At 36.0% G+C, this 23,391-nt stretch overlaps 1 protein-coding gene across 2 annotated transcripts in view; it reads left to right on the top strand.

Moving 5' to 3' along the window:
* HEATR5B (HEAT repeat containing 5B) overlaps positions 1 to 23,391 on the top strand; it is a 71,414-nt gene that overhangs the window by 28,812 nt on the left and 19,211 nt on the right. For both annotated transcript variants that reach the window (XM_037165405.2, XM_053666964.1), the window contains exons 18-26: positions 389 to 579; positions 1,732 to 1,891; positions 7,059 to 7,248; positions 9,181 to 9,350; positions 12,013 to 12,157; positions 13,741 to 13,980; positions 14,640 to 14,891; positions 17,238 to 17,419; positions 19,447 to 19,515. In XM_037165405.2, coding sequence (XP_037021300.2) covers positions 389 to 579; positions 1,732 to 1,891; positions 7,059 to 7,248; positions 9,181 to 9,350; positions 12,013 to 12,157; positions 13,741 to 13,980; positions 14,640 to 14,891; positions 17,238 to 17,419; positions 19,447 to 19,515 — 1,599 coding nt within the window. The remainder of the gene's footprint in view (positions 1 to 388; positions 580 to 1,731; positions 1,892 to 7,058; positions 7,249 to 9,180; positions 9,351 to 12,012; positions 12,158 to 13,740; positions 13,981 to 14,639; positions 14,892 to 17,237; positions 17,420 to 19,446; positions 19,516 to 23,391) is intronic.

Below are 23,391 nucleotides of genomic sequence, written 5' to 3'. Positions count from 1 at the left end.
TAAATGAATCAAAGTTTCATAGTCACCAGGACTTCCTTAAAGTCGTGGTAAATTTCAGTCAGCTGAATAACAGTTGATTTACTAATATAGTATTCTTTATATATAAAAACAACTTTTAAGTATTAGTGTTTAGATACAGACACCCCCAGGGATTATTGGTTTTAGGGTCGATTGAACTATGGCTATGTTATGTATCATGTTCTGAATCATGTTTAGGAAAGTGATTACCATCAACTTAACAGATACTGATTCTAGGCATAATATATACACGTGAAAGATGACTGAAGAAAATAATATGGCAAGATATATGTGTATTTACCAAGTTTGTAGCACATTTTTTTCTTCTATTTAATGTAAATTATGACTTGCCTTTAAAAAACCCCCATAGGGCCTGGCTGAAAACAAAAGTACTTTAGGACCTGAGGAAGTACGTAAATCTGCTCTGACGCTGGTTATGGGCGCTCTTGACAACCCAAACCCCATCTTACGGTGTGCTGCAGGAGAAGCTCTTGGAAGGATGGCTCAGGTGGTTGGAGAGGCAACTTTTATTGCTAGAATGGCCCAGTACAGCTTTGACAAGTAAGTGGGTCTCTCAACCAACAAATAGGTTTCTCATATAGACAAAATGTCTTTTACGTACTATATTTTTCAGGCTATAAGATGCACCCCACCCCCCCAAATTGGGGAGGAATAATGGTTGTTAATACTGATATTGAGTTCCGTTTACATTTACATTGCTGAAATATTATGTTATTTATGTTATTAAATATTTTACCACATTTTTTGCTTCAAAAATTTGTTTCTATTTTTCTCTAAAACCTAGGTGCGTCTTATGGTCTGAACAATACAGTAATCAGTAATTACATACTGGACTGACTGTGCAGATGGTATAGCATGTGATAGTGTTTTGTTATTTCATAATGGCTTCATTTTTATTTCAGTAGTTAATTTAAGTCTAGAATCTGGCTAAGTTGTGAGGTACTTTAAGTGTGGTGAGGGGTACATTTAGCTTTTGCATGTTACATACTGGAGTCAGGAAGATTGTCAGTAGGATCTCCCTCAGTCGTGTGCACTCTGCCCTGAAGAGGTGCTCTGGGGTCCTACTGCAGTTCACCCACATTGTTCTGTTAGTGATGAACATTTTTAAATGAGTCATTCTTTTTTCTAACTGCTGCTAAGTTTATCATCTCTTAAATTATCCCTGAAACAGAGGATAAAGTTAGCATTAGGTTTTAAGGATTTCTTTTAATATTCATTAAAAAGAGCGATCTCAGATTTCCAAATAAGTACGATTAAGATAATAATGTGCAGTTATTAGTGACTGTTGGTTGTTAATCAAGTACTTAAGTAGAGAAGTTAAAAATCAAGAATGGTCAAGAACCAATACTTCAGTTATATAAATTAATCATTCTTAACTATTACTGTATTTTGAGTACTAATTATACTAAACTAGGTCATAATCATTAACAAGAAGGGACATGGGGAAGCAGTGCTTGTGAGCAGTACTTCTGAGGAGTTGTGGTTCCTCTTTATACTTTCTTTTCAGTGAAATATATCACTTTAACTAACCATTCTAAACTCAATTAACTCTTGTTTGGGAGTGGAGCTAGAGCGATCCTGATTATAGTCTTGTGATTTCCAGAATAAACTCCTTTTTGTGTGTGACTTATAAAGCTTGTTATTGCCAAAGGGAAATAGAAAACCAACTCCTGGAGCATCCTTTTTTGCCAGGTTGAAATCGGCTCGAGATGTTGTATCCAGGACTGGGCATTCATTGGCTCTGGGCTGTTTGCATCGTTATGTTGGGGGTATTGGCTCAGGACAACATCTGAAAACCAGCGTCAGCATTTTATTGGCTCTGGCACAAGATGGAACATCCTCTGAAGTCCAGGTACAATGTTAATTTTTTTATATGAAATGTTTAAGTAATGTTTTAGAAAAATTATTTGCTATATCAAATAGTAATGATTCTGATAGGTTGGTAGGAAAGATGCGTTAGGGCCTTCCTTTGTTATTTCGTTTCATGAGTCTTCTTTGTAATCCTGTTTAACAGGATTTTGTTTTTTAACCTTATCTTAAAATTGTCTTATTCTGGGAATTTAACACATTTCACATATATTTCTTGAAACGTACTTTCTTTTTATTATTTATTTTCTTTTGTACTTGTTCTCTCTCCCCCCTTTGCATTTTCTTATATTTGTTAGATCAGTTTTTTAAAAGATTTTATTTATTTACTTTAAAAAAGTAAATTACTTTTAAAAGTACTTTAAAAAATTTAGAGAGAGGGGAAGGGAGGGAGAAAGAGAGGGAGAGAAACATGATCAGTTGCCTCTTGCACACCCCCACTTGGGGACCTGGCTCACAACCCAGCCATGTTCCCTGACTGGAAATCAAATTGGTGACCTTTTGGTCCAAATTAGGACATTATACCATAATTTGGATCAAATACATCCCTTCAAAGCTAATATTTCAGTATATTTCTTTACAGAATAGTACAACAGTAATTCTTAAGTTTTCCTTACTTTTTTGAGGATCTACTAAAAAATCATACTTCACAGTTGTATGGTTGTCTACACATATTTAAGTTTAATTATTGGAGACTTACTGTTCAATAATGTTTTCTTTTTTTGTGCCCTCAACTCCTATCTTGAGATCTTTGTTCTTAGGAAAACTTGCTGCAGCAGTAATTATTTTAGGAAGGGATTGATTGGTATGTTTTTGGAATCCTTGCTTATCTAAAAAATAGCTTCTATTGCTTTCACATTTAGATGATATTTTAGTTGGTTATACTGTACCTGGCACACAGTCCTTTTCTTTTGTTATTCATAAATGTTTCAGTGTTTCCTGTCCTTTGATGTTGTACATTAGAGGCTAATGTTAGCCTGATTATTAAAAAATTAAATTTAATAAATATTAACATCTCAGTTTTTTATATTTGTTTATTTTTTTAATTAGTGATCTTGTTGTTCTATTGCAATTGTCCTGATTTTTCCCCTTCTGCCCTCCTACACCCATTCCATCCCCTGTTCCTGGAGTCAACCCTCACCCAGTTGTCCATGTCCATGGATCATTCATACCTGATTCTTGACTAGTCTCTTCCCCTTCTCTCCACCCCCATCCCCCTATTCCCTCCTCTCCGGTCGGTGTCAGTTCTGTTCCTGTTTCCACGCCTCTTGTTCTGTTTTGTGCATTTGTTTGTTTTGTTCATTAGGTTTGTCTTATAGGTGAGATCATATGGTATTAGTCTTTCACTACTTGGCATATTTCCCTTAGCATAATATTCTCCAGATTCATCCCTGCTATGGTGAAAAGTAGGAGCTCCTTCTTTCTTTCTGCTGAGTTCTATTCCAGTGTGTAAATGTACCACAGTTTTTTGATACATTCATTTACTGATGGGCACGTAGGCTGTTTCCAGCACTTAGCTATTATAAATAACGCTGCTATGAACATAAGGGTGTGTAGGTTCTTCTGAATTGGTGTTTCAGGATTCTTTGGGTATAATCCCTGCAGTGGAATTGATGGATCAAAAGGGAGTGCCTTTTTAGTTTTTTGAGGAAATTCCATACTGTTTACATAGTGGCTGTACCAGCCTGCATTCCAACCTACACTATATTAGGGCACCCTTTTCTCCACATCCTTGCCAGCATTGGTTGTTTGTTGATTTGTTGATGATGGCCATTTTGATCATCGTGAGGTGGTATCTCATTGTGGTTTTAATTTGCATCTTTCTGATGGCTAGTGATGTTGAGCATCCATTCATATGTCTCTGGTCCCTCTGTATGTTCTCCTTGGAGAAGTGGCTGTTTAGGTCCTTTGCCCATTTTTAATTGGATTGTTCATCTTCTTGGTGTCGAGTCCTGTGGGTTCTTTATATATTTTGGAGATCAAACCCTTGTCTGAGGTATCATTGGCAAATATGTTTTCCCATATGGTTGGATCACTTTTCATTTTGATGATGTCTTCTTTAGCTGTGCAGAAAGTTTTTAATTTAATGTAATCCCATTTGTTTATTTTTTTTATTTCTCTTGCTCTAGGAGATATATCAGCAAAAATATTGCTGTGTGGAATATCTGAGGTTTTCCTCCATATGCGCTCCTCTAGGACTTTTATGGTGTTGCGACTTATATTTAAGTTGTTTATTTTTGTGTATGGATGAAGTTGGTCGAGTTTCATTTTTTTTGCATGGAGCTATCTAGCTCTCCCAACACCATTTGTTGAAGAGGCTATTTTTGCTCCTTATTATGCACCTGCCGTTTTTGTTGAATATTAATTGGCCACAGAGACTTGGGTTTATTTTTTGGATCTCTATTCTGTTCCATTTATGCCTGTATCAGACTGTTTTGATTACAGTGCCTTTGTAGTATAGTTTGATACCAAGTAACATGATCCCTCCTACTTTGCTCTTCTTTCTCAAGATTGCTGAGGCTATTTGGGGTCATTTATGGTTCCATATAAATTTTTGAAATATTTGATCTGTATCTGCGAAATATGCAGTTGATATTTTAATAGGGATTGCATTGAATCTGTAAATTGCTTTGGGTAGTATGGACATTTTGATGATGTTAATTCTTCCAATTCATGAACATGGTATCTGCTTCCATTTATTTTTATCTTCCTTAATTTTTTTCTTCAGTATTGTGTAGTTTTCTGAGTACAGGTCTTTACTTTCTTGGTTAGGTTTATTCCTAAATACTTTATTTTTCTTGTTACAATAAATAGGATATTTTCCTAGTTTCTGTTTTTGATATTTCATTGCGTACAAAATGCCTTCAATTGCTGAATATTGACTTTGTATCCTGCTGTTTTGCCAGATTCATTTATTAGGATGGGTACTTTGTTGGTGGAGCCTATGGGGTTTTCTCTGTACATTGTCATGTCATTTGCAAACAATGTCAGTTTTACTTCCTCCTTTCCAATTTGACTGTCTTTTATTTCTGTTTTTTGTCTGATCACTGTGGCTAGAACATCTAGTCCTACGTTGAATAAAAGTGGTGAAAGCAGACATCCTTGACTTATTCCTGGTCTTAGGGGGAAAACTTATAGTTTTTGCCCATTGAGTTTTATGTTGGCTGTAGGTTTCTCATACACGGCCTTTGTTATGTTGAGGTATACTCATAAATGGGTGCTGTCCTTTATCAAATGCTTTTTCAGCATCTATTGATATGACCATGTAATTTTTGTTTCTGTGGTATATTATACTTAATTGATTTGTGAGTACTGTGCCATTTTTTCATCTCCCACTTGATCATGCTGTATGATCTTTTTAATGTATTGCTGGATCTGATTTGCCAATATTTTGTTGAGGATTTTAGTATTTACGTTAATCAGATATATTGTCATATAGTTTTCTTTCTTTGTTGTGTCTTTACCTGGTTTTGGAATTAGGATGATATTGGCCTCATAAAAAGAGATTGGGAGCCTTCTCTCTTCTTGAATTTTTTGGAATAGTTTGAGAAGAATAGGAGTTAATTCTTTAAATGTTTGGTAAATTTGCCTGTGAAGCCATCTAGTTCAGGGCTTTTGTGTGCCAGGTTTTTTTAATTTGCTTTAATTTCACTAGTTGTTATTGGTCTATTCAGGCTTTCTGCTGCTTTTTGAATTAGTTTTGGAAGATTATACAGTTCTAGAAATTTGTCCATTTCACCTAGGTTGTCAGTGTCTTGGCATATATTTGTTCTGTAATTCCTTACAATCCTTTGTGTTTCTGTATCTCTTGTAACTTCTCTTTTGTTTCTGATTTTATTTATTTGGATCCTCTCTTTTTTTCCTTTATGAGTTCGGTTAAAGGTTTGTTGATTTTGTTTATCTTTTCAAAGAACCAGCTCCTGGATTTATCGATTCTTTAAATTGTTCTTTAGTCTCCATGTCATTGAATTCTGTTTTGATCTTGAGTGTTTCCTTTCTTCAACTCACTCTCGGCTTGGTTGTTGTTCCCCTAGTTCTTGTAGATGTAGGGTTAGGTTGATTATTTTAGATTTTTCTGTCTTTTTTTTAGGTAGTCCTGCATTGCTTTGAACCTCCCTCTCAGGACTGCCTTCACTGTGTCCCATAAATTTTGTGTTATTGCGTGTTAATTTTCATTTGTTCTAGAAAATTTTTTATTTTTTGCTTGACCTCATTGTTACCCTGTTCAGTATTTGATAGCATGTTATTCAGTCTCCATATATTTGAATGTTTTTGAGTTTTTTCCTTGAGGTTGGTTTCTAGTTTAAAGTCATTGTGATCTTAGAAGATGCTTCATATGATTTCAATTTTCTTGAATTTGTTGAGGCTTGTTTTGTGTCCTGTCATGTAATCTATCTTTGAGAATGTTCCTTGTGCATTTGAAAAGAATGTATAATTTGCTTCTTTGGGTTGAAAGGTTCTGTATATATCAATTAAGTGCATTTGATCTAAAGTGTTGTGCAATGCCACAATATCCTTGTTGATTCTTTGCTTGAAATATCTATCCATTATTGACAACGGGGTGTTAAAATCCCCTGTGATGAGTGTGTTGCTGTCTATATCTTTCATGAAGTTCTCTAGATTTTCCTTATATATTTAGGTGTTCTTATGTTAGGTTCTTATATGTTTACCAGGGTTATACAAGGTCCGGCAGAAGTAATGTCTCCTTGAAAGTAGTTGGTACAGTAACAATATGGGTATAATAATTTATAGTTTTAATTTGAACATTTCACCTAAAATGTTATATGATATACTTGAGTATTGTATTATTATGTTACAGAATTACATGCTTATCATTTTTTAATAAAAAGAGTCATTATTTGTGCCGGACCCTGTGTATATTATAGTAGAAGAAAATTAGTTCATCACTGAAATTTTATTTCTGACAGTCAAAGCCATGCTGGAGAGAAACTTTAAACATAGCATTTGTATATGTTACTTTTATTGTTGGCAACTGGTAGCTTATGTGCTATCTCTTATTTCTTAACAAATATATTTTTAAATATTTCTAGGTTATAGATTAAAAACTAAGATGATGGTATTTACTAAAATTTAACTTAAAAACTAATTTCATATACTCTGTTTCTGACAACTAAAATTGTATTTTATTCCAGACTTGGTCTCTTCATTCTCTGGCTTTGATAGTGGACTCCAGCGGCCCAATGTATCGTCGATATGTGGAACCGACATTATCTCTAGTCCTTACCTTGCTGCTGACAGTTCCACCCTCACATACGGAAGTTCATCAGTGTTTGGGTAGATGCTTGGGTGCTATAATCACTACTGTTGGCCCTGAGCTACAGGGTAAGTTCATCTTAAATTAGAGGAACTAGACAGATAATGACTATCTTTCAGTTTCCTGAATGTCATCATCGTGTTGTTTAAAGAAATTTGTAGTAATAATAACCATTACTATGAACTGAATACTTACAGTTGATGGAAAGCGTGGAACTCTGCTTTTTACATGTGTAAAATATTTTGTAAATAACAGGTTTATTTAATCCCTGCAATAAACCTGCAACTCACAGTGTTTTTTGAAGTCTTGAACAGAGAAAACATTTCTAAATGAAATGTGAATCGGTGTCCCATTAAGGTAAAGATGAAGGTGGAATTCCTTTGGCCTGGAGAACAATTCACTTGTATTCATGAACTTTTGCTTTGCTATCTTTTTAACTCCAAGGATCAGGAGCATAGTTTGAAAAACCACTTCCCTAAGGTAGATAATATCATCTAATTTTTCCCTGTGAAAGTGAGCTCAGAGAAGATAACTAACTTGCTTAGAGGTACTGAACTAATGAATAGTAGATTTATGATTCTGAGTTCCCTATTCTTACCACTGAGTTACACTGAAATAATCCCACTAATGGTTCAATTAAACGCTGAAGTCAGCAAATTACTGTGAATTTATCTTGAATATATAAGTTACTTTCAGATTTTATGTCAGTATTTATTAAATGCTTTCAGTGGGTCAAGCTTTTTATAAACATCATCTCATTTAATTATGATGACAATCCTGTGAGATAAATATATCTCTCCTTTTTACAGATGAGACACTGAGGCTGAGAGAGGTCGAAAGTGTTTTTCAAATATATATATTTGAAAATCATATATATATGCCACTGAGTAGTTGGAATCAGAAATGAAGCCCGGATCAATATCCTCTGCTTGTATTCTTAACCATCATGGACAGATATTTTTTAAAAAGAAAGCAGTGGAAACAAATCTTAAGAAAAAAATGCTAGGAATTGAAAAAAATAGGTGATTTAGATATATTTCTTTTTTGGACTCAGTGTCCTCTTTGAGAAAGTTGATAGTTCTTTCTTCAGTAAACATCAGAAGGATATGGAGAGAATAAATATGTGACTTTGACTAAGTACATGTGTTTATCAGGTGCTTGCAGATGTGATGATGATGAGGTAATGCGTATTTCAAAATAGAATGTGACTTCTGTGATTCTGTGATTTCCTTGTTTAGTCTTCCTATGTGTATAATATCATTTTACACTGGTAAAAGTTTTAAATCACTTATATTTGGCAATTAAGACATTTTTATATAGATAGTACATAACACTACGACTTATTTTTTCCTACTGTCTCTGTAAAAGTTGCTATTACAGTCGTCCCTCGCTATATCGTGGTTCACTTATTTGTAGCTGCACTGTATTGTGGGGTTTTTTAAAAACCCATGATAGAGCATATGAAGAGCGTATGAAGTGTTTGTAAGAGTGTGGGAAAGGTTAATAAAAGGGTGGGAAAGGTTTATAAGAGTGTGGGAAGGGTTTATAAAGCCTTAAAATATATATAAATAAGAAAATAAATATAACACTGCTACTTCTCAGATTTTCACCTATCATGGGGGTCTCTGGAACGTAACTCCAGCAATAGGTGAGGGATCACTGTAATCTTACTTGGAAAATGGGATTTTAAGTTATTACATAATAGAGATGATAATGTTGGTTTAGCAGAGAACCAGAAATGAGGACTCTTTTAGCTCTTTCAAATAAAATTGGTGGATTTAAAAGACAATATAATTTTTCAGTAAATAAATACAAATCTAGCTAAATCTAAAAGAAGTACAGTATTGTCATCTATATGTCATTGTGTTTTGAAATCATTTCCAAACAGTCTGAATAGTAATTGGAAGGTAGGTTATTTAGAAAATAATTGTTTTCTAGAAATATTTTCGTTGATAGTAATAAATAGTGGTATTGTCCGTTTTCTTTTACTTTCCTACTAGGAAATGGAGCAACGACTTCTACAATTCGTTCTTCCTGTTTAGTGGGCTGTGCGATCACCCAGGACCACTCAGACTCCCTCGTTCAGGCAGCCGCCATATCTTGCCTTCAGCAGCTGCACATGTTCGCACCACGGCATGTCAATCTCTCTAGTCTTGTCCCCAGCCTCTGTGTAAGTATGGAGCTCTTTCACGTATTGATTTAGTTAGCTCCAGTGTGTTTCCCAAAAGATCAAACTGGACCAAAATAAAAAAAATGTTTCCTGGATGGTGAAATCTAGGGCTTCATCTTCAGTAGTCGTTTTATGGTACCTTTTTTTTTTTTAGTGATTTTATTTTTTACATCTTAAGTATTTTGATGAACTGTTTATTTCTTGGCTAGGAATGAATGTAGCATGTTTTTAGTCTTACCCACTCAGAATTTTTTTTACAAATTTTAAAAAGTTTTTATTGTTTATTTTTTTAGAGAGTGGGGAAGGGAGGGAGGAAGTGGGAGAGAAACATCCATCAGTTGCCTTTTGTACACATCCCCACCAGGGACCAAAACCACAACCCAAGCATGTGTCCTAACCGGGAATCGAATCGGCAGCCTTTCACTTTGCAGTATGATACCCAACCAACTGAGCCACACTGGTCAGGGCTGTTTCCTTAAGTATAAATTGATAACCTCTGAGACTCTGTTGCTACCCTCACAGTTGTTAATTTATTCACTCAACAAATGTTTGGTGAGAGCCTGCTCTGTGTCAGGCACCATGCAAAGTACAGGGGATAGATTTGTGAGGGAGGTAAGATGAAGCCTCTGTCATTAATGAAGTTTATAGTTCCAAGAGAACAGTATCAACAGTGATTATTTACAAATGAGTTAGAAAACGCTATAGGAGAGCGTTTAACAAGGAGCCTATCATAATTCAGACATTCAGAAAAGATTGCCCTGAAAAAATGTGATATTTAAGGTGTGATCTTCAGGATACATAGGAGTTACTTTGGGAAAGAGCAGGGTATTGGAAAAGACAGCATTTATTTTTAGGCAGAGGGAAAATACATGAAAGGCCCTGAGAAGGAAGGAGGGGTGCATTTAAAGAACTGTTTAGTCGTCTGGCAGAGGGGTGCAAATAGAAGCCCAAATACATTGGCTTACAGGTAGAATATGCATAGAAACTTCTTCCCAGAAGTTTGACTGTAAAGGAGAGGACAGAGGACCGGGGGTGATAGACCAGAGAGTCTCTTTTTCTCCTACTGTAGCAAGAAGAGAGCAAGTTTAAATGCTGTTGGGACGAAGCCAGTAGGTTTGGGGAGTTAAAGGTATAGGACAGAGAGGGAGTAATCGTCCAAGGTTTCTCATGGGGTAGAGTTTCCAGGGCATACGGAAGGGGATAGCTCTTCCAGAACAACCCCAAGAAAGGAGAGGATGAGTGTAGGTAGAGGTGCATTTGTAGATTTGGTGGCTGGAAGTGGAGGGAGTTATCTAATGATTTTTACTTCCTTAATGGAAGGAAGGACAAAGATCCGTGAATGAGGGAGCAAAGAAGAGGGTGAGAAGTTAGAGGAGAATAGGATATGGGAGTTGGAGGAAATGGAGACACACAAAATCCTGTGGTAGGACTGAGGGTTCCCTAGAGGTCAGTGGCCCCTTTGGCTCCATCATGTGATGCAGGATGGTACCAGTTCACCACGTTGTGAGATTTTTCTCCAGCACCTGTAAACAAGGTGGGTGCAAGCATCAAGCAGCCACACTTGGCTGCAGTCACAGTTGGGCTTTGGCCGAGCAGATTCAATTAAATGACAGCAGGCTGAGGGAGGTGAGGAAGTTAACAGGACAGCCCTGAAATGGTGGGTTAAGTCTCATTTGGATAAGGGAGAAAGGTAAAGACAGGAGGAGGCTGATGTATAGGGAGAAGGAAAGGCACTGTAGATGAAACCCTGGGAAGACATTGCTGAGGAAAGGGAAGAGGTCACCCAGGATGTGGTGAAGGAGCTGAAAGGCCATGGCATTAGGCCTCGTGTGGTATATTTATTTAGCTTTACTCGGCAAAATTTGCTCCTGTTTCACCACTGACCTCAGGGAACTGAATTAGTCCCAGATCATCAGGGAGTTTGAGAATGCCACAGGGCAGAAACCAGATGCACGAGAAATGTTTACAAAGAACACCCACAAAGAAAATGGTCAACTAAGAATATACACTAGATTGAATTCTGCAGTGTGACATGTAACATCCTGGCAAAAGCCATGGCCTGATGCCCAGGCTCTGAGGCCACAGATGGCACCTCTTGAACAAGGTGAACCTGTTACTGGATACCAGCTTAGATAGGCAACTGACATGTGATGAAGATGCAGACACACACTCCACACTCTGCTTCCTCTCCTTTTTTTTCTTCTTAAAAGGTACTGTTGAGGTTGACCTTATGAGACAGAACACATTTAAGAGGACCTGAGAAAGTAATGACATGACTTTGTTTATCTCAGTGACAGTTATCAGTAAACCACAGGAAATGCAATGACTTTTCTTAAGGATTAAAGTTTAGATGACAAAGTTTAGTAGGATCATGTGTAAAATAAGGTACGGAAAATATCCTTCTGGAACTTACTAAATATATTGTATTTAGTAAGATTCTTAGTGCCCAGGTCTGGAGACAGTTATTTTCACTACCAAAATATTCTTTATATATTTTATTGGTATTATTTTTCTAAAAGGCCATTATTTGACTATATTTTTTAAACAATTGAGGCTGTTAAATGAAGAGCCCCTTCACAAGTTAGGTGTTTATATGTCTTCATGATGCAAGTACAATTAGAGCTTTTTATAAAAAAATGTCTAAAACTGTTACGGTTTCCAGGTTCACTTATGTAGCTCCCATTTGCTACTTCGGCGAGCGGCCGTGGCGTGTCTCCGGCAGCTCGCACAGAGGGAGGCTGCGGAAGTGTGCGAATATGCCATGAGCTTAGCGAAACACACAGGGGACAAAGAGAGCAGCGGTGCCAGTAAGTTATTTTATAAGCCAGCCTTCTCTTCATTTAAATACTTTAGTGTTTCCAATGACTATTACTTATTCAATAACATTATTTTGCGTGTTAAAATATGGTCAATTTTCTTATTCTTTGAAATTCATTATCACCTTAAAAATTCGAGGGTTTTTTTTTTGGAATTTTATACTTTTACCTTAAAAAAATTGTATAGCTCAAAAAATAGCATTTAGTATCTGAGTACTCTGCCATTTCTTGAGAATGATTAAGCTGTATAATGGATGACTAACTGCGGGGGTATTGCGTGGTATCACTAACAGACTTCTGAAAAGAGAAATGATTTATTTTGAAAGCTTCCAGTCTTTGACTTTAGTCAAAGTTAAAGTTAAAGTTAACTTCCAGTGAACTTTTCGTGATATAACTTTTCCTCTAAGAGGTAAGGCCAAAGTAACCAATAATCTGTGAAATATTGGTAGGTCTTTTGGTAGTAAAAGGTAGATCTTTGCTTGATTCAGGTCCTCATGTCTTTCTGCTTTCTGAGGGCTTTTAGTATAGCTTGAATTCATAGCTGGTCTTTCACTCTCTAGGGGTAGGTGATTTGGGAACTTTTTCAGAGCTTAATTGACAGATATTTTCCCTATTGTGGGAGAAAAGCCTGACAGCTGTGGGGGGTGGGGGAGAGAGGACTCCATGAAAGAAGGTGAAGGGATTAGTGACAGAACATATATGCATGATTTACAGACACTGACAACTGTGTGAGCACCGCCAGAGGGAAGGGGGAGAGGTGAGTGATGGGCGGAGGCAGGCCAAGGGAGGGAAATGAGGACCTCCGTAATAATGTCGACAATCATTTTTTAAAAGACTTTCTAATGCATTGAAGTTACTTGGAGACTAAGAAGAAAAATACCAAAATATCCTCAATTTTAGAATAGTATAATGACAATTCTATTAACAAACATACTGAATTCATTCTTAGGGCTGCCAGTTTTATTACTTCTTCTGTTTATGAGAATGACAAGATTTTCAGATAAAGCAAGAACTTTACTACTAATTCATTAACTGTATTATTTTTTTATTGTATGTTTCTTAGAATGGATTTTTCAGAATTTTAAATGAACTTTTAGGATACAATCTATTTATAATTTCTGTTCTTGCTTTATAGAACACAATCCATTTATAATTTGTGTTCTTGCTTTATAGATATTTAAAAAAATATCTGAAGTATGAGACTAAATAAGTTTCAGTTTGTTCTTCCAACAAATATAGCAAAAAATTTTCAGTCCATTAAATTAAATCTATTTAGAAAATAGATACCTCTTTACCTCTCTTGTTAGAATGAAATATATTTATTAAGCATCATTCCCTGGAGATTTATTTAAAATACCTAAGCATATCAGTGTTACATGTCAGGGTAATTTACCTTTAATTGTCAGATTAAACGCTAATCTAATGATGTGTAAAATGGAGACGGCAGATAAATACAGCCAGCTGGTTTTTTTGCTATTGTGAATTTACATGTAAGTCTTAATTCTTAGTATAATTGTTACCTACAATATACAACAAAATCTTACGTGAGTTCATCTGTGATAATTGCTTTTCAGATGTCAGCCCTTTTGCACCTGGAGTTAGTTCTCAGAGTGATATCCATTGCCGCCACCAAGGTGTTAACATAACAGAAACGGGTCTCGAGGGACTTCTGTTTGGAATGCTAGACCGGGAGACTGACCGAAAGTTATGTTCTGATATTCATGATACTTTGGGACATATGCTTTCATCACTGGCTGTAGAAAAACTTTCCCACTGGCTAATGCTTTGTAAAGATGTCCTGGCAGCATCTAGTGGTACGTACTTAATATAGAAAATATGTTCTCAAAATAATGAAAATTCTTTCACTGCTGATATGTACCCATATATACACATATAAGTATGTACATGTATAGGTGTATAAATTTGATCTTACATTTAAAATTACTTACAGTTTTTAATCTGTCTGTAAAAATGTTGATGAGTATATTATAAACTCGTGACCTTCCTTTATTTTTTGGAAAATGACTAAGTTCAAATGAAATTTTCCTGTATAAAAATCCCAGGTTACTGTGCTCTGGCCAGTGTTAGCTCAGTTGGTTGGAATGCCCACCCATAAATCGAAAGTTGCAGGTCTGAACCCTGATTGGGGCCCATAAGGAGGCAACTGATCAGTGTTTCTCTTGCGCTTCAATCCCCTCCCCCTCTTCCTGTCTCTAAAAACAATGAAAAAAACTGTCCTTGGGTGAGGATAAAAGAAACAACCCCATGTTACTCTGTAGATAGTACAGTGTATTAAACTAATGAAACATGTAAGACGTTTTTTTGCCCTTTCCTTGGTTTGTTATTCATTGTCTAAAAAAGAAAGCTTGCCAGTTCTGTTTTCTTTTTTTATTAGAAATCTAACATCGTTATTTCTAAAGCATTATTTTTGTTATATGTCAGATGGTTTAATAGGCTTTTATTTTTGTTACAGATATGAGCACGGCAACTCCATTAGGTAGTGGAAAGGATGAAGAATCTGAAAAGAAAGATGAGATGGATGATGACACCATGTTTACCACACTAGGCGAAGAAGATAAATCAAAGCCGTTTGTGGCACCTCGGTGGGCCACCCGGGTATTTGCGGCTGATTGCCTGTGTCGAGTCATCCATTTGTGTGAGAATGCAGACCAGGCTCACTTTGATCTTGCCATGGCACGTTCTGCTAAACTTCGAAACCCTACAAGTAAGTTTAAAATCGGTACTTCTTTTCCCAAAAGTATTTTTATAGGTTTACAATATTTTACTGCTATGTAACATGCTTTATTTTCTTTTTTTTCCTGACAAGTCTATCAAATTTCTTAAAAGATTGTATTTATTTTATTTTTAGAGAGAGGAAGGAGGAAGAAAGAGAGGGAGAGAAACATCAATGTATGGTTGTCTCTCACACTCCCCCTACTGGGGATCTGGCCTGCAACCCCCGCTTGTGCCCTGACTGGGAATCAAACCTGCAGCCCTTTGCTTTGCAGGCCTGTGCTCAATCCACTGAGCTATACCAACCAGGGCCCTTTTTTTCCTTAAGAAAATTTTTTTTTGTTCATTTTAGGGAGAGAAGGGCAGGGGGAAGAGAAACATCGATTTGTTGTTCCACTTACTTATGCTCACTGGTTTCTTCTTGTATGTGCCCTGACTGGGGATCAGGGCAACTGATGGCATATTGGGATGACACTCCAACCTACTAAGCTATTGGCCAGTGCCTAACAAGCCTTAGACCAGGGGTGTGCAACCTTTTGCATCTTTGGGCCACACTGGAAGAAGAATTATCTTGGGCCACACATTAAATTCACAAACACTAACAAAAATTGATGAGCAAAAAGATGTCCATGCATAATTTTTGTGATATCTACCACCACAGGTAAGCAAAAAAGTCCTCACATAATAACTCTAATAATTATGCAGTGGCCCTTTTGATAATTTTAAAATTGTTGAGCCGGTCCCAAGTTTGTGATCACTAATATAGAAAATGTATATATCTAAGTAATGAAACATATCTGTTTGAAGTAAATTTAGGATTTTGTGTTGGGTCACGTTCATAGCTGTCCTGGGCCGAGTTCAGGCTGTGGACTTGGTTTGGACACTCCCGCAAACTGCTACCTTTCCTCCTCCCCTCCCCACCTCCCTCCCTTCCTCCCTTCCTTCCTTATATCTGTGTATCTGTCTCATTTGTCCTAAGGATAATGATGGCAGTAACTTATGTTTCCTTAGTTTTAACAACTTGGTGTTAAAGCTGTCAGTTTGGCACTCTGTTTTACAGAAATGACAAAACTTTAAGGCGTGTAACGTTAAGTTTTGCAGTCTGCAGCATGGAGAATATCAGAATTTATGAATGCCGTGGCAGATTTCAAACTCTCAGATTTTAGAAATGCTGTTAGGTTTTTCGAGAAGGAGGAAATTGTTTATTACTGAAACTCCTCACTGTTTTTAGTGTTCGGTAAGCTTTTTGTACCACATAGCCCCTCCATCAGATATTAATGAGGAATTTACAAAGAGATTATGAGGTCCAGTATCTTCATTTTCCCAAGACAGAGACCCAGACAGTCAGAGAGCTGTTCAGGTTCTGTGTCTTGTATTTTGTTGTCTCTCTATTTCCCTGTCATTTTGTAAACATCTGGAGACAAATTGTATGTATTAACAATATTGACATCTGTATATTTCAGTTTACTTTATTGTGTTTAAGAAGTAGCAGAGCCTACAAATGAATTAAAAAACAAGCAAAAAGTAGAACATGGAACACCATGTATAAAATGTGAATCTGAACACGAGGTCACAGCAAAGCATGATATGTCATAAACACTGTCTTTATTCCTGGTTGGAGCACCACATACCCACCTGAAGATACTCTGTGACTACTCTCATGACACAACAGTAGAATTTAGTAGTTGCTATGGAAATCATATGGCTGCTGGCCATGCCGAAATATTTACTACCACATTGTGCTGTGTATAATGTGTACTTTATGCCCCAAGTTTTTAGGGAAAAATAAGGATGGGCATTTTACATGGGTAATACCTGAAATACCTTGTATCTGTTCTTGGGTTTGGAATTATTTGTTACATAAAATGTCTTTTGCCATAATATGTTCAAAAATAAGTGCTAAAATTCTTTTATAATATAGAAGACAATCATCTAAATATAAATAAATAAGTAATTGAATTTAAAAATTAAAATGAAAAAATTTTTTTCCTTAAAGTTTGGGCCAGAAAACATGGGTGCGCATTATCCATGGGAGTGCATTATACGGTAAATACATATATCTGGTAGCAAATATGGTATCTAGTTCTTTACAGAAAACGTTTGCCAATCCCTGTTCTTAATGAATTACAGACTCCTTTGGGGAAAGTTATGATAATTAGTTTACCAGTGTTGTTGAGAGGTTATGATATACAAGCTTTCTTGCAAGTATATCTGTGCTATTTTTAAGCACACTGAAATATGTGATTCATAACTGCTTTATAAAAGTTTATTTCATTTTGTATGTTTATTACACCTATTTTCAGAAACGTTTCCTTTTGTCTCCCATTTTTATTTTTAGATGACCTCTTGGTACTTCATCTTTCTGACCTGATTCGCATGGCATTCATGGCTGCAACTGATCACAGCAACCAGTTGCGGATGGCTGGGCTCCAAGCTCTTGAAGACATTATCAAGAAGTTTGCATCTGTGCCTGAGCCAGAATTTCCAGGTCATGTGATTCTGGAGCAGTATCAAGCTAATGTGAGATATTCTATTTATTTAAAAACTTAATATTGATATTTTGGGTGACCATTAAAGGAGTGAGGGTCCCCTGGAGAAATGTATTTGCAACTACAACCTTTCGATTCATGTGGAAGGCGTATACCCTATAGCCGTCATATGTTACATAGTTTGAATCAGTCCACAGTTGCGGAAACAATAGTATAACACTTGTCACTATTTTTAAGTAGTGATAGCACGTTGGTGATAAACCTAGAATAGAAATTGCAGCCTGGCTTTCCTGTCTTGTGTTTTACATATTTAGCCATGCCACTTAAAGATAAAGAGCACATTCAAAGAGTGCTGTGGATTCATTCCCATTGTTTTTATATAGCCAGACTTTCTTTGTAAGCCTTTTTTAAAAGAAGGCTTACAAAGGCTATTGTGCCCTGTATGTTGAAAGAAATTAACTGTTAAAAAAACAGCAGATAAAATGTTACTGAAAGAATTAGATACTGTCAGAAAATTTTTCATTTCATTCTAAACAGGCAGTTATTTCTCCTAAGGTTTATTCCTTATTTGTGTTCTTCAAGTGAGGCTTATTTGATGTGATCCTAATAATGGTGGGTTATGTAAAGGAAAAAACTTATGTTAGCAAGGAAAGAATAAACATCTTTTTTACTGTGATTATACCAAAATCTTGGTTCTGGACATACCACAACTTATCTAAAAACTGTGCTCAAACTTAAACAAAATATAGTGAATAATGTATAATCCATTGTTTTTCCCTCATAAGTACAACTGAGGAAGTTAGTTTCTAACCCAACTGGCTACCGAAAACCTGAATATAATTGTTTACTCCCAAATACTCAACCTATTAGATTGAAGGTCATCTTTTTGTTAAACATTTTATTTAGAAATAAAATCAAACAGAAATTTTGCAAGAATAGTACAAAATCCTGGCTTATACCCTTCATATCTGCTAATTGTTAATTTTGCCTCATTTGCTTTATCGTTGATCATGTCTGTCTCACTTCTTTTTACACACACACACACTTTTATTTCTAAACCATTTAAAAGTAAATTATTTAAGTCGTGTCATTACCCTTGAACACTTCATTCTGTATTTCCAAAGGACAAAAACACTGTAGAACATAATCAAGAAGAGTTATCAATTTCCGGAAATTCAACATTGTTATACTATTTTTGTATGGTCTATCATTCCAGTTTTATCAGCCAACCCAATAATCTCTTTTGTAACATTTTTGTCCTTCAGTACAGGACCTAATTACCACCTCTGCGGTTAGCTGATTATCGCAGTACTAATATTGCCTTTAGTAGCCATGTATCTTTAGTCACAGAGAAGGATTCTTGCTTCATTTCTTCACTGCTATTGATACACTTTCGCAGGTGAATCTCTAGTGAAAGGGAAGACATCTCAGTTAGGAGTTGACTACATCTAATTCCTTATTTGGCTCTTGCATATTAAATCTGAGGTATCTAAGAATCTGTAACTGATGTTGGCTTATTAAAACTCAAGCTCAAATTCCTTCACTTATTGCTATAACAACAGTACCTAAAATAAGATTTCTTGAACAATCGTCTTTTCAAGCATCTCTTTTTGAGGTGAAATGATTCTAAGTTTTTTTAGTGACTGTGAATTTTTAGGACTAAGTTATTTAACAGAATTGATTCAGTTATATAAGATTCCCCTACGAAGTAAATATTGTTAGAAATATATTTAGGAAAACACAGGGAAAAACAGTTTTTTAATCTTCAGGAACATGTAACTTTGTCTGAAAAATCCTGTCTACAATTTAACAAGAACAAAGGAAAAAAAACACAATTCATTGCCTATTTGGTTTGTATCCATGTGGATTTCATAGTGGTAACCTTCTAGAAAGCAAAAGAAAAATGGCATGGCTGAGTTTAGTGTAGCCGGAAAGAAAGATGACAGTGACATAATAAAAAGGAAAGGAATAAAGGTGTGTTTTCATCTTCAAAGACAAAAGAGGCTTTATGTTGAGGACTTAGTTTTAAAAATAAAATGCTTGCACTTACTTTTCTAGGTGGGAGCTGCTCTAAGACCAGCCTTTTCACAAGATACCCCGTCAGACATCATAGCTAAAGCCTGCCAGGTAAGACGAAAGATAGGTTTTCTATTGTTATTGTCTGTTAATTCATAGGTATCTTAGAATTTCACTTCCAAGAAAGAACATAGAAAAATTAAATAACATTTTTTTAATCTTTATAATGTAACAGTGACAGTTTTCTTTTTATTCTGTATCAAGTAATGAAATAGAAACTATTAATTACATTCCCTTTTTGTCATAACATTTATTTTTATCTTGGTAATATAACAGTGACAGTTTGCTTTTTTATTCTGTATCAAATGATGAAATAGAAACTGTTAATCTCATTTCCCGTTTTTTGTCATCGCAGAGGACATGACTTTGAGCTACAGAAGCTCTTATATAACCTAGAAGCGAACAGAAACATGACAGTCATAAGAGGAGCTAAAATAAAAGGTCTCAAAAATCTGGAATAATTAAAGAATGTATAGTAATGATAATTAGGAGACAACAGATTTTTTTGATGACAGGCTATGAAAACTCTATGAGTTTTCTGGATATTGTCCAAAAAAATATCATAATATGGATATTTCATTGCAAAATTAATCCCAGGGGATTAGTCTTACATTATTGTATCTGAAGAGAATCACAAAAGCACGTGATTCCTACACCTTTAATAAGTTTCTCTTTTTATGCCTCATCTTGAAAAAGGATTCATGCATTAAGCTCTAACCCTTCAGAAATCAGATTCCTCATTTGCTTTCCTAAGGGTAGAATAGAAGTAACTCTCTCCTTGCATGTTTTCTGGAGCACAGAGCTGTGGTTTATCATTATTGCTTTGAATCCACAATCAAGCTACATGTGGGCTCTGTGGAGAAAATGTTCTGTGTTGCAATGATGATTTGAAATTTCTGACTTTGTTCTCTCTGGGGCTGAATAGATTTATACCTCTTTCTTCCACTGTTAAGAGTTATTTCTCTGAAGCCAGCTGTCTGAATGGTGGCCTTAAGAGAAACGAACTCCTCCCACTAATTGCAGACCAGAGACAGAAGAGGGAGCCTTGTTTAAGAAAGAGGTCTGGGTGTTGTGGTATGGGTACAGACTTTGGAGTGAGAGCAGGTCATTTGCTTTGGAATGCCAGCAAACCTGAGAAGTCACAGTCAGGTAGCATAAGTGTATCACAGTCGTGTTTCAGAGCATAGTATTTAAGCAGAGAAACCTCTCACAAAGCTCCTCATCATTAGAAAAGCAAAACCTATTAAAATTTTATCTTATGAATGAGTAGTATGAAAATTTCCTGTTACTGAATTTGCCTTAAACGTCTTAGCTCTTATGTGGCCCTAGGTGCTTCTTTTGATAAGCAGTTTCTTCTTTTATAGTGGCAGGCATAAATTTTTGACCTCCTATCCTTCTGTTTCTGGAAGAAAACCTGATTTTGCAAAAGGTGAAGCAGTTTCCTTCTGGGAAAGTAAGGACTTGGCTTTAGGCAGATCGTGAAACGTGTCATCCTAGGGTAATTTTTAGAAATTATAGGAAGACCTTCAACTGTAACACATTTGGGGATGGTAATCTCTTGGTTAATCAAAACATTACTTAGAGTGGGAATCATAAACATACTATACACTTTAAATATTGATTTCAGCTTAAAACTTATAAATGTACATTCATTCACCATTCTTTTGATATACGACCAAGAAATTTTCTCTGAATATGATTTTGCTGATTCAGTGTTGGCTTTTTCTTCCTACATTAACCAGACCCTATTGAAGTAGCTGCAGTTTCTAACTTGATGTTCTTTAAAGTGGAAAAAGAGCTTGGGTCTTTGCAAAGTAAACTTAGTGCCTACCTCAATCTTTACAATTTTCCTCAACTTACAGTTATCTTTCTACCAGATTTCACAGAAATATTCTCTGACAAATCTCTCCAATATGTCTCATCTGCTTAGGAGTATTAACTGTTTTTATGCTTACATTTAGTCTTTTTCACTTTAAATGTCATTTTCAACATTGTTTTGATTGGTACTTTATTTTGCCATCAGTATGTTTATAATCGGTCTTCAATTTTAAAATATTCTTATTAATTTTATTCAATTTAGTTTTCAATTCACTGAGAGTAAGATTGTAAAAGAATGAAATAGTTACATAAATATTTATTCTCAACTTTTAGAATGTTTTTAATATAGGACCACAATCCACTAACCATGATTCCACATCCAGATGCTCTGAAAGCCAGGAGCTTTTTCGTAAGTTCTTTGGTAGCAAAACCTGAGCTGACTCTGCTCATTTGACCCTGACATGAAGCTTAGTGAGACTAGGATATTGATTAATCTCTTTTAGTTTTAGTGTGACTTGTACTGCCTTTCATGTGAGAAATATTCATGTTTCAAATATGGGGTGCTGCCACTCATCTTGGTTGGTGTCTTTCTTAATGAGGTCTGTGTCCCTTGTTACCTTTACCAAACGTTGTGAACTGTGAAACATGTCTTGGCCCAAGGATTTCAGTTAAGAAAGTGAGTACATGTAATTGTTGAGTAAAGCTGGCCCTATCAGACCATGCCTGCCCTGGTGACATTCTTCCCTTGGCTCCAGTTATCTCCACTTCCTGGTTTCCTTTTGTGTTTGTAGCCTTTCACTTTCTTTCATTGTTTATTCTTCTTCGGTTTGTCCCGTCAGTGTAACTATTTTTCCTGTGTTCTGTCCTTAAGGCTTTTTAAAAACGACATCAATTCCTGAACAAATTCATCCAGTAACATTACTTTAGTTACCACCTTTGTGTGAGCATTCCTGGGTCCACACAAGTTACCTTTAACCTTGCTCCTACCATCCAGACCCAACTTTCCAGTTGCCTGCTGAATATCTTTTTCTGAGTCTCTGACTGGTACTTTAAACTCAACATGTCAAAATGTTCACAGCCAGTCCTGGCTGGTATGTCACGTGGGTTGAATGTCATCCCGCAAAGTGAAAGGTCGCTGGTTCGATTCCCAGTCAGGGCACATGCCTGGGTTGTGGGGCATACAAGAGGCAAACCGATCGATGTTTCTCTTGCACATTAATGTTTCTCTCCCTCTTTTCCTCCCTCCCTCTCTCTCTACAAATAAAGAAATAAAATATTTTTTTAAAAGTTTCACAACCAAAATCATGCTCTCTAACTTCTCGTCTCCACTAAACTCTTTTATTTTCTTACATTATCTCTCTTAGGCAGTGCTGTCGCTTCCTTCCATTCATCCAAGATCGCAGCCTTGGTGATCGGCATTTGGCAGTCTTTGATCCCTCACATTTTTTTGCATGTCCCTGTGCACCACCAACTAAAAATATTTAATTGATTTTCAGGCTGTGATTTCTACTTGCAGCTTTCTCCCTGATGCCTCTCCTTTTTCATTCCATTCCCAGTTTGATTCCTTTCGTCTCTGTTCCATTATTTTGTAGTAGTCAATTAACTGAACACATTGCTTGCTGTCTGTACATATTTCTTCCTGTACTGGAGCAGCCTTTATCCTGGAGCACAATTCTAATAATATCTCCCTGCTCGGAAGCCTTGGGAACTCATGATTGCTTACCGAGCAAGTCTGAATTCAGTCCTAATGGAATTTAAATTGTACTGCGATCTAGTCCTGGTTAACTTTCCTACTCTCATCTCTTCCTCTGTGTAACTCCCCTATATGTATCCTTCCTGAAATCTAAACATTCCCATTTTTCCTGCCAGAATTAATCCCTCCCTTTTGTATTTTAAGTGTACTATTATAGTCTTAAAACTTCTCACAGTTCAGTCTGTTCTTCCTTGAGGACAGGGACCAGAATTTTTCCTTTACTTAAGAAAAAAAAAAATCTCCTCTATAGCACCCAGAATAACCCTTAGGCTGTAGTAAGCAGAAATGTTGTTGAATTGAAGAATTATTCATGACTGGCCTGATGTAGGTAGAAAATTTTTTTCTGATAAAATTTC

The sequence above is a fragment of the Artibeus jamaicensis genome, unplaced genomic scaffold, assembly GCF_021234435.1.
Source record: "Artibeus jamaicensis isolate MK-2021 breed Jamaican fruit bat unplaced genomic scaffold, CSHL_Jam_final contig_465, whole genome shotgun sequence".
NCBI classification, from domain to species: domain Eukaryota; kingdom Metazoa; phylum Chordata; class Mammalia; order Chiroptera; family Phyllostomidae; genus Artibeus; species Artibeus jamaicensis.
Note: the sequence above shows the minus strand (reverse complement) of the source record. Positions and strands in the feature narration are given on the sequence as shown.